Source organism: Lissotriton helveticus, chromosome 5_1 (assembly GCF_964261635.1).
Source record: "Lissotriton helveticus chromosome 5_1, aLisHel1.1, whole genome shotgun sequence".
NCBI classification, from domain to species: Eukaryota; Metazoa; Chordata; class Amphibia; order Caudata; family Salamandridae; genus Lissotriton; species Lissotriton helveticus.
In genome coordinates, this window is record NC_136065.1 from 271,187,943 (window position 1) to 271,200,410 (window position 12,468).

General features: G+C 44.6%; 1 protein-coding gene across 2 annotated transcripts in view; it reads left to right on the top strand.

Annotated features, from left to right (window-relative positions):
* The window catches only part of CDK5RAP2 (CDK5 regulatory subunit associated protein 2), an 841,564-nt gene that overhangs the window by 770,006 nt on the left and 59,090 nt on the right, over positions 1–12,468 (top strand). For both annotated transcript variants that reach the window (XM_078642183.1, XM_078642184.1), the window contains one exon: positions 8,113–8,159. In XM_078642183.1, coding sequence (XP_078498309.1) covers positions 8,113–8,159 — 47 coding nt within the window. The remainder of the gene's footprint in view (positions 1–8,112; positions 8,160–12,468) is intronic.

A 12,468-nucleotide genomic window follows, 5' to 3' on the forward strand; every position in this document is an offset into this window, starting at 1 on the left:
CTGCTGGCCGGCCCTTCTTGATTGTGTGTTTTTAGCTCTCGTAGAACCAACGCGCATGCGTTGTTCTTCGAGAGCATTGTAGGCAAAACAACTCTTGAAACCAGCAAGGATTGTCCCCAATGCATGTGAGGTAATCAACCGTGACGCTTCGCCAGCGCGCGCCTCACTTCTCAATCACACCCCATATGGTGTTCCCTCCTACTCGCTCGCACATCAAAGGCTGCTGCTCCCCCACCAATGCACTCCCGCCCCACCCCCCCACAGCAATGCCAAGAGCTTGTTCCTTTAATTTCTCTTTTTCTTCTCTCCCCATCACATCCCTTACGTCTCTTCCTCCTTTTTATTGCTCTTCCTTTCCTTTCTTTTCCCCCTTTGCTCTCTCGCTTATGCACCTCTCTCTTTTTTTTTCTTTCTCCTAAACTGGCTCTTGCCCAGGACGGCAGACCTCTCTCCAGGCATACCGTGCCCTTAGCTTCTCCAGTTGAACTATTCAGACGAGACACTGTTATCAATTGTGTTTTTGGTTTGCTTTGGACGTCTGCTTTCTCTGCATTAGCCCACGCATCATGATTGATTACAACTGCTGACTGCTAATGCTCATTCAACGAGTTTTAAGAGGTTTCCTGGGTTATAGCGATGGTCCCTAAAGGAACTCACACGTAATTTTGAGCCTTGCACGAGAAAGAACTTCTTTCTCAGATCGGAGGGGATTTGTCAGACTCTAAGCTCCTGAATGAAGCGACCCTCCTGAATGAAGCGACCCCCACGGACTTTATGTACCAAATTGTTTGGCGCTCACTTGTGTCGGAATTTTCTAGGGTAAAGTGGCGTATTATCGTGTATCTGGCAGCAAATTTGAGTCCCAATAAACAATGGAGATTTACTTAGTTTTACAGTTTATAGCGCTTAATTCGAAACAGTTTAAAAAACGTTTATAAATTCCAGTCACGCAGATCCACAGGTGTAATTACATGAACATATTGCACTTACATCTAAATAAATGCACGTATTGCACTTACATCTAAATAAATGCACATATTGTACTTGGATGTAATTACGTGTACATACTGTACTGGCATGTAATGTAATAACATGTTCCGCGTGTACCTATTGTACCTATTGCACTCACATGTACATATATACCTGTTGCACTTGTTTCCAGTTTACCCTTCTAGGGATTTTTGTAAGACGGATGCACAGACTCAGTCCGAATGTAGTGATCGGCTAGAAAATGTCTTAAAGACATTGTTTCTAGAAGTGTATATGTTCTTAGTCTATTTATGTCACGGATTACGTTCTATACCCCCTCACCCTCTCACACCCCCTCACCCCCCTCACCCTCTCACACCACCTTACCCTCACACACCCTTACCCTCACACCCTCTCACCCTCACCCCCTCACACTCCCTCACACCCTCTCACCCTCGCACCCCTCACCCACCCTCACACCCCCTCACCCACCCTCACACCTCTTCACCCACCCTCACACCTCTTCACCCACCCTCACACACCCTCACCCTCACACCCCTCACCCCCTTACCTTCACAACACTCTCACCCTCACACACCCTCTCACCCTCACACCCCCGCACCCTCACCCCCTCACCCCCCTCACCCTCACACCCCCTCACCCTCACACCCCCTCACCCCCTCACCCCCTCACCCACCCTCACACACCCTCACCCGCACACACCCTCACCCGCACACACCCTCACCCTCACACCCCCTCACCTGCACATACCCTCTCACCCTCACACACCATCACACCCTCGCCCTCACACCCCCACCCTCACCCTCACACCCCTTCACACACCCTCACTCACCCTCACCCACCCTCACACCCCCTCACCCACCCTCACACCCCCTCACCCTCACACCCCTCACCCCCTTACCTTCACAACTCTCACCCTCACACACCCTCTCACCCCCGCACCCTCACACACCCTCACCCCCCTCACCCTCACACTCCCACACCCCCTCACCCTCACACACCCTCACCCGCACACACCCTCACCCGCACACACCCGCACACACCCTCACTCACCCTCACCCGCACACACCCTCTCACCCTCACACACCATCACACCCTCGCCCTCACACCGCCGCCCTCACCCTCACACCCCTTCACACACCCTCACTCACCCTCACAACCCCTCACTCACCCACCCTCACTCACCCTCACCAGCATAGCATAACAAAACATAGCATAGCATAACAAAACATAGCATAGCATAACAAAAAAAGCATAGGATACACACCCCCTCACCCTCACAACCCTCTCACCCTCGCCCTCACGCACCCTCACTCACCCACCCTCACTCACCCACCCTCACTCACCCTCCCTCACCCTCCCTCCCTCACTCACCCTCACTCACTCACCCTCACTCACTCACCCTCACTCACTCACCCTCACTCGCCCTCACATAACAAAACATAGCATAACAAAACAAAGCATAGGATAGGAAAACAAAGCATAGCATAAAAAAATAAAACCTAGCATAGCAAAACACAACTCAGCATAGCATAACAAAACATACCATAGCATAACAAAACATAGCATAACAAAACAAAGCATAGCAAAACATAGCATAGTATAACAAAGCATAGTATAACAAAGCATAGCATAACAAACATAGCATAACAAAACATAGCATAACAAAACATAGCAAAAACAACAAAACATAGCATAACAAAACATAGCAAAACACAACAAACCATAGCATAACAAAACACAACAAAACATAGCATACATAACAAAACATAGCATAGCAAAGCATAGCAAAACATAGCATAGCATAACAAAACACAACAAAGCATAGCATAACAAAACACAACATAGCATAGCATAACAAAGCTTAGCATAGCATAAAAAAGCATGGCATAACAAAACATTGCATAACAAAGCATAGCATAATAAAACACAACAAAACATAGCATAGCATAACAAAACATAGCATAGCATAACAAAACATAGCATAGCATAACAAAGCATAGCAGAGCAAAATATAGCATAGCATAACAAAGCATAGCATAACAAAGCATAGCATAGCAAAACATAGCATAGCATAACAAAACAACGCATAACAAAGCATAGCCTAGCAAAACACAACAAAACATAGCATAACAAAACACAACAAAACATAGCATAGCATAACAAAGCATAGCATAGCATAACAAAACACAACATAGCATAGCAAAACAAAGCTTAGCATAACAAAACATAGCATAACAAAGCATAGCATAACAAAACATAGCATAACAAAACAAAGCATAGCATAATAAAACCAAACATAGCATAGCATAACAAAGCATAACAAAACATAGCATAGCATAACAAAGCATAGCCTAGCAAAACACAACAAAACATAGGATAGCATAACAAAACAAAGCATAGGATAGCAAAACTAAACATAGCATAGCATAACAAAACAAAGCATAGGATAGCAAAACAAAACATAGCATAACAAAACATAGCATAACATAACAAAACATAGCATAACAAAACACAACAACACATAGCATAACAAGACACAACAAAACAGCATAGCTTAACAAAACACAGCAAAACATAGCATGGCTTAACAAAACATAACAAAACATATAATAGCATAGCAAAACACAGCATAGCATACCAACACAACTAAACATAGCATAGCATAACAAAACATAGCATAGCAAAACAAAGCATAGCATAATAAAACACAACAAAACATAGCATAGCATAACAAAACATAGCATAACAAAGCATAGCAGAGCAAAACATAGCATAGTATAACAAAACATAGCATAACAAAACATAGCATAGCATAACATAGCATAACATACCATAGCAAAACATAGCATAGCACAACAAAACATAGCATAACATAACAAAACAGCATAGCATAGCATAACAAATCAAAGCATAGGATAGCATAACAAAACAAAACATAGCATAGCATACAGCATCACTCAGCACCACCACAGCATCACTCAGTGGCACCACAACATGACTGAGCTCCACCACAGCCTCAATCTGTGCAACCATTCAACAACAACTGGTTCAAATATGTTATCTCAATGTTTCAAGCTTTATTACAAATGTAACAAAAAGATGTTAATATTTCACTTCTGTTCTTGGATTTTCGTCACAATAAAATACACTGAATATAATCTTCACGAACGTTATTTAGAAAAGTTTAAGCTATTGCCATTATACATTACAATAACTTTTATGTAAGTATTAATTATTAAAAAAAATTAAAAACCATTGTTATTTGTAATATCAATACATGTAAGTCATGTAAATACAACACATATTGCATTACAAATGCTATAGGTGTCACATTTGCGAAAGTCATAACTATTGGCATTGTAAATGACAAAGCTATTAATTTCGCTATTTTCAAAAACAAAACATAAATAAAAAATTTGTCATTTACAATACCAATAGTTCAAACTTTCCTAATACGAGACCTATTGCATTGCAAATGCTTGTTGCTCTGGGTTATCTACACCAGATTGGCCCTGAGATTGGGCTTTCTGTTTTTTTTTCTCTTTGGCTGCTTTACAAGCCTTCTCTGGGTGTTTTTTCCCGCGGATTGTTCTGTTGTCCTCTGCTGCGGAAGTTTCTTCCTAAGAGGGTTCCCATGTCTTGGGACTTAAGATAACCTATGTGGGGTAGTGGTAGCTGTTATATAGCTTGTTTTGTGCTTGGGAGCTGCGCCGCCTTCGCACCTCTGCTCTCCTTGGCGTTACAGTACACTGCAGGTGCAGTTCTTTTATTGTGAGCATACTCCTCCCTGAGGCGTGTCCGGGCCTTCTTCGCCTTTCTGCTCTCTGTCTTCGGTTGGCGTCTGGCTTGCTCTGTGTGCTTGGTCCTGTGATGTTCTCTGCCTCTGGCTGTGCTTGCCGGTACCGGTAGATTGTTTGTCTGCTCCATTGTGCCTTCTTGGCGCCCTAGTGGTCAGCCATTTCTGCCTTGTCCACTTCTTCTTATGGGCCCTGCACTCGGTTCTGCCTCTCTTTTCTGTGGACTGGGATGGTTTTTTGTGATCCTCCCTCTTTCGGACGCAGCCTGCCCGGTTTTTCCAGGGTGACCTCAGACTACCCTTTTTGCTTCCGCTTGCTTTATTGCTGACGGCGCCGTTCTGTCTGGTCTATTGCCCTCTGACTGTGCTAGGCTCGGCTGCCCCTTTCACTGGGGGTGTTCCCGGTGGCGGGGGGGGGGGGGGGGGCATGCCTTGTCCTCCCTCTTCTCCCTGGTGTCTCTAGGTTGATCTTCTTCCTTGGTGCTCTTCTTCCTTGTTTGGGGGGAGGTTCTGTTACCGTGTCGCCTTGCCCTTGTTTCCTCTGTTGAGTGTGAACGGGCTGCCTCTTCTTTTGTTCTTCTCGCATCCCCTTTGGGGTTGGTGGTCTTCTGACTGTAGGGATTCCTCTTACCCGGGGGGACAGGGCTCCTCGTCCTGTCTGTTGGTCTCATTCCCTGTGAGAACCTCTATTATGTCCAGGCTGGTGGGGTCCTCTCGCAGACCCTCCTTCCCCGTGGGTATGGCTAGGGTATCTAGTCTACATTAAGGAATCTGCGGCTAGAAGTCTCTATCAGATGTACGAGTTACTTACCTTCGGTAACGATGTATCTGGTAGAGACGATTCTAGCCGTAGATTCCTTCACGGCCCGCCCTTCCTCCCCGTTCTGCGAGGACATTTGGCTTGGGCTTCTGCACTCGCCTCTATGTGGGTGGCTGTGTCTTCTGTGAGTGCATTCTTTCCCTCTTTCTGACGGGATGTTCATCCTGTTATTTCTTTTCTTTTCTCCCCTTTTGGCACATGGGAGCATATGTTTATAGGTACTTCTATGTCCTATGCTCTGGATGCTCCAGGTTGGGGGCCTACCTTTAATCCCGCCCTCCCTCTCCCCTTTATTTCTAGGGTTCTGGCTCCTCTGTTATCCTCTAGGTTGGGGTATTTTGGCTTTGCATCTGTCCCTTGTTCCTTATGAGGGTTGTCCTACTCTGTGATGGGTATGTCTGGGAGGTTTGTCGTTCCTTGTTTGTCCTGGACTGGTTCCCCTTCCTTGTGATTGGTTGGGATTGTAGTCCTGCTACATGTTATCATGACATTTTTACATATGTTCTTTGTCTCCAGGAGGGGAGGGTACTGGCAGGGTGGCTGCTCAGGGCTGTGCTCTGTTCTTTATTCTTTTCCCTGCCTTTGGGTACTGCGGTGTTTGACACTGTTTTTTCTTGTGGTGTTGTTCATCAACATTCCTTTTTCTTTTCCTTCGCACACTGTTCCCATACTCCCACAGTTTGGCTGATGGCTCCGCGTTGTGGTGCGGAAAAGTTCTCTGAAGAAAACTGGCGTGGGCGCGCGGGGGTGGTGACTTATGTGACCTCGCTGACGTCACGTATGCGGACGACGCCTGGGCGGAGTCATGTGGTGCCTTCCCCCCGGCGCGCACTGATGCTGTGGCAAAAAAAAATTCGGATCCAGTCTCACACCTGGGAATAATTCTACGTTAAGGATTCTGCGTCTAAAATCGTCTCTACCAGATACCTTGTTACCGAAGGTAAGTAACTCGTACATTAACATCTGTCAGGCAGCTACGTGCACCTCGCTGCACACGTTTACCAAGCATTACTACCTGAACAGTCAAGTCCGGAGAGATGGCTTCTTTGGCCATTTTGTTCTCCAGGACTTTCTGGTGTGATCTTGGTTTGCAGACCCACCACCGGGGTTTGTATTGCTGGGGTATCTACTCTAAGGTAAGTATTCTATCACTACTTGTTTCTTTCAGATGCACAAGTTACTTACTTTCGGTAACTATATATCTTTAAGAAACATTAGTAGTGATAAATTCCTTACCGCCCCACCCATCCTCCACGTTCTGCAAACTGATTTCTAGGGTTGAGGTCATCCCTTTCAAGGCCCTAGTTTCATGGCACCATTGGTCAGTTTCTTGCATGGCTCTGCGTTCCTGGCGCGGAAAGTCGTGTACAGAACTGACGTCAGCGCACATGGGCGTGTCTAAGTAGCTCCAGCGACGTAATCTTGAAGACAGCGCGCCAACGACACACGCTGAGCCGCACGACGACGCCTACCGACGTGCAGGGGTACTGCTGACGAAAACTTTCCGGATCCAGTCTAACGCCTGGGGGTAATTCTAAGGTATGGAATGTATCGCTACTAATGTTTCTTACAGATATATTGTTACCGAAGGTAAGTACCTTGTGCTTCACACTCCTTCTGGACTAAGCCTGAAGGCTGCTTTCCACAGCTACCACCTGGAGAGCTTTCTAAGGTTGTCTAAAACCACTAAAATCACAATAAGGTTTGTCTGGATTAGTGGAGGGTGCTACACTTACATAAGTGAGCACCATATACTAAGCAAGCCTCCAATATTGCCAGATTAATTAACCAGTGGATGACATTAATTCAAGCATTCCACGTATTACTTTTTTGTATACTTCAGTACAGCGAGTAGGCCCAGACATGGGTTCCGTGCTCAGTGTGCCACTGGAATCAAGCTGCAACCAACTGAAAAGCTCCAATCAGGATGAAGCCAGTCTTGGGTTGCTTGTGTTCTGGTTCAGAGATTACCTGGCCTTACAGTTCATAATAACTACTCTTATTGAATCAGGATCAAGACTGATTTGCATATGGGTGGGTCCAAACTGAGGTGGTATGGTGTGCAGAATAATAACGGTGTGGGCAGCAGCTGCGAGTTATTACCAGTGACTTGGATTATTTTGAGCATTCCACCCTTCACTTTTTAGTTTCATTTGTACCAAAGCTGAAGTGCAAGCAATGTTTACTTCTTTAGTATATGTGACAAAGTTTGAGCAGTTTTGTTGCCATTTATGGCAACTGCTGGTACTCCAGTGTAAATGTTTGAAATATCATCTGCCATTTTGAGCCAATAGCTGTAATGGTGGAATCCTGGAAAAATCTGTGGTGTTGTGCTACCAAGAAACCTCTTTTTCCGTACATTGAAATGTGCTGACCATGTGATATTATGATTTCTTTTTTTGCTGTTTGGTAAAGAACGTGTGAAATACACATATCTGCATATCAAGAATGTTGCATAACGCCATTTTCTTTTTTTCCTTTTTTTTTCTTTTTACATTTGCAGTGGCTTCAACCCATGATGTCTTAAGGAAAGCTCGAGGAAATCTAGAGGTATGTTAGTAAAACATGGAAATCACTAGCTCAGTTTTAATTAACACATCTATGAGAAGTTTCAATGTTTTTATTCTCTATTGTGATGCACTTGAACATTAACTTGAATAATTTTTATACTGTAAATCATTACCTCTATTCTGTAGAGATTGCATATGGTTAATAGCTGTCATTAAATTGAATGATACTTCACTGCATCTCCATCTTGAATGTTGCCCACTAGCAAGTGGGACACCATTGAAAATTGAAAATGACATGAGCGCATTTTGATGGCTGCCATTAATCACCCTGCCTGGCTCACTCTTTGGCCCACATGCATCAAAACAAAAATCGGTCGCAAACGGGCAGATTCTCAGAATCTGCCCCTTTGCGACTGTTTTTTTGCATTTGGGATGCATCATTCCAAATCGCAATTTAAGGAATCTCTAAATTGCGATTACTTAAATTGCTATTGCATTTAAGGAATCCCAAATTGAGATTCCTTAAATGCAATGCATTAAAGTAAAAAAATTAGCGATTTCGCTAATAGGGAGTGCAAATTACCATGAAGTTGAACTTCATGGTAATTTGCAAAAACTTTATAAAATGCACTTTTGTGCATTTGTCAAAGTTTCATGTTGCGAACACACATGCTCTTAGGCGTGTGTGTGCAACATATGTGCACAGATCAATTTCAGGGTGCAGCATGGTGTCATTTTGACACCATTGCACCCTTGAAATTGCATGAGCAATTTGCGAGTACCTAATGGTACTCGTAAATTGCTCATGCAATCTCCAATTAATTCCTATGGGCCTGGAGGCACATAGGAATGAATGTGACGGCATTCCTTAATTGCGACTCAAGTTGCGAGTCGCAATTAAGGAATGTGTAGGAATCGCTATTTTTATAGCGATTCCTACATGCATAGGCTTTTGCGATTCCTTAATAATCTCAATTAAGGAATCGCAAAAGCCTATGTTGATGCATGTGCCAGTTGGTCTTTTTTCCTGGTCTCATAGATCATATATGCTTATCATCACTCCTGAGATTTGTGGATGTGTTCTTATTTGATTCTCAACTGAATTGCCACCCAGGTGTTTATTCTGGTGCCTCAGGCCTTCTTTCCTGGCTTCCAAGTTGACATGATCCTGTTTATGCTTTAGAACCCTAATTTTATAGAAAGTGTTTTTAGCTGAGGCAACATTCCCTTGGATGACTACCTTTATTGCCTGAACCCCATTCTACAGATTACCAGAGTCTGCAGCTCATTTTCAGCTGCATCTTCAAAGACCAGGCATATATTTATCTTATGCAATGAAACAAAAGGCAAGTGAAACCATTTTTACCCGGACCCAGTTACAGTGATCTCTCTTTAATTGATACTTTGGTGATCTGAAGGCTCGTAAAGCCAGTGTGGTGACTACTCTCAAGATAACTCGGCCAATGATGTTCCTGATCTGGCGTTAATGCCAAATTCTCTGCTCCTTCTAATACAGTCTATCAGAGGGCACTGCCTTTAGATGTCCAGTAGACCCTGCAACAACTCTTTTCTGAGGTGACGAGACAGAAATGATTTTTCTTCATAGCAGAACGTGGCAAACTCACACCAGAGCTTCCCTAGAGTAACCTAATTGTGCATCACACCATATCTGATAGAGACATCTAGCGGCAGATTCCTTACCTTTGAACTTCCAGGCGTCTGGATGGTTCCAGAAGATTTTTCTTAGCGGCATCCCTGCACCCCGGTAGATGGCGTCAGTTGACTCTGCATGACATCGTTGGCGTCGTGTTCGTCGACGTGTCATCCACATTGTCAATATAATCGCCACTCCGGCTTACTGACATCAGTTCTTTTCTTTCCATGCTAGCCAGAACAGGTCCGTCGAAGAGAGGTTACCCCCTGTCATTTATTGACAGACTTTTTTCGCCTTTTTGTCGACTCGTTTTGGTGTGCTAGAGATATCTATTAGGAAGACCTCAGGGTTCAAGCCATGCGGCGCCTGTCACCGTGCTATGTCGGTCACAGAACACCACTTAGTGTGTCTCTAGTGCTCCGATTGCTGGGCCATGGTGCCCAAGGCTTTGAGGGAGCGGTCCCTAAAGTTGATCGCGGGCCAACATCCGGCACCACAGAAGGCACCTTGCTGATCTTGATCCCAGTCTAGGTCTCAGTTGAGAGGAAGGTCTGAGCATTGCTCCGGTGAATCGAGTCCTTTTTGTCGAAGTCAGGTAAGAGGCACCACAAAAAGCACAAGAAGTCCAAGCGTGCTTCGACTTCACCCCGCCTGTCATGCAATGAGGAGGAGGAACCTTGGCGTTTAATGCCCTACTCCGCGCAGCGGGTGCCAGTACCGGCTCCGTGCACCTCGCCCTTTTCGGGGCCGGGAGCGACTCGTGCCCAACTTAAAGCATTTTATGATGCCATGTACCCCATATTTAACCAGCCTGACCCTGCTGGCGTGCCTTCTGGCCCCACAGGTTCGCATGACGGTGGAGTCTAACCCCCCCTCGTGAGTTCCGCGCCATCGGCTCCGGAGGCCACGGCCTCCGACTGGACCCATTCCCGTGTCCGGACCTATGCAGGCCGTACCTCCAAAATGACTTTATCTGGCGCCGGCTGCCACGACACGGAGCCAGTGAGGCGTCCGACATTGAGACCGGTACCGGCATAGCGGGACGGCTCCATGCCGTTCAGCCTTCCATATTCAGAAGGCTTCGGAATGGATGAGGAGGATTGGGAGGGGGAGCAGGATCCCTTAGAGATCCCGCAACCACAAGACATGGACTGGTATGAGAAACTGGGTGATGCCAGCGGTCTGGATTTCATTACAAGACCGGAGGCTATCATTATGCAAATACTTTTATTTGCTGCCCCAACATGCAGCCCTTTAAAGAATGTTAATACATCACAAAATATATAACATTAACAATATCATAAGAAGACAGTGCGCACTCTCATCTTCCTCTTAGGCTGCGATGACACAGGCGGACAACGTGGCATTCCAGATGCTCCTAAACATAATCTGAGGAAAAACAAAAAAAACCTGTATAGTGAACAGGTATAAAAAAGTATCCATATCGAACAGATAATAAACAATGCACAATACATTAAATGTAAGAAATATAATAGAACATATATAGATTAAACAGTACCAAACAAAAGCCTCTCAGGGAGAGGAGGGTGGCCTCCGTTTGTCTTTAATGAAATCAAGATTCTCTCTGCATAATAATTGGAGAATCGTCATTTCATTACAAGACCGGAGGCTACAATTATGTATGTTTAAAGCCATGTAGAGCTACACTGCTTACATGCTCTATTTGTCTCAAATAGAACTTTGAGAAGGTACTTGCATTTGACCAATCAGCAGCTTTAGGTATTTCGGGCAGGCATCCCCCTGCCCAAAATACCTTACTTGCCATTGCACCCCTAGAAGAGTGAGCTCCAAATCTAGAGAGATCACGCCAGCTTCATGCATAATCAGGTGGACCCATCTGGCTAGAGTGGCTGAAGAAACAGATCTAAAAAGACTAACATATGACCGGAGAAGCTGATCAGTGCTAACAGGTTTAAATGTTGAAATTGTATTCTCCTAAGACTTCATACAATTGCGATTCTCCTATTAACATGATCAGAGAATCTGGATTTCATTAAAGACACGGAGGCTGACATTATGCATTTATCCTTTAATAGCAACTCACACAGCCGCACTACATCACAAAGGATAAAGTTCTAGAGTCCATAACAAAGGATGTATCTAGGAGATGATCTGCCTCTTTTAAAAGCGGCTCGCCAGCAGATAAGTCACTACTTCTACTTGCTCCTTCATTTTAGGCTTAGACTTGTACTTTTTAAATTCTATATTGTTTTAATGCATTATGCTCTAGATTCTAATGTGTTATACTGCCTTTATAAGCCATTTTAATGTGTTACCGCCTTTATAAACCTGGACTTCTGGGCTTATTTCATTGCCCATTGCTTATCATTGCCGAGTAACTTTGGGATTGTCTTTTCCCTTCCTAACTACGTGCCTTCGCACCGTTTCGCTTCGTGGGTGGCGCAGGCTCCCCCCCCCCCCATACAATTTACAACACCAACACACAATTTTTCACACTCATGAATAAGGGGGTAGAAAATGGAGTCCAACATTGTTTTAGTTGTTTTCCAAATATCGAAGTGAACACCTTCGGAGGAGTAGAATCTATTAGAAAGTTCTAAAGCTTTAATGTCTGAGACCCTTCTGAAAGAAATCAGACACAAAAGAGTCGGCAATTTTGTGGAGATTTGTTTAAGGGAGAGAAAATTGTTATCAGGCCAATAAAGGAAGAGGT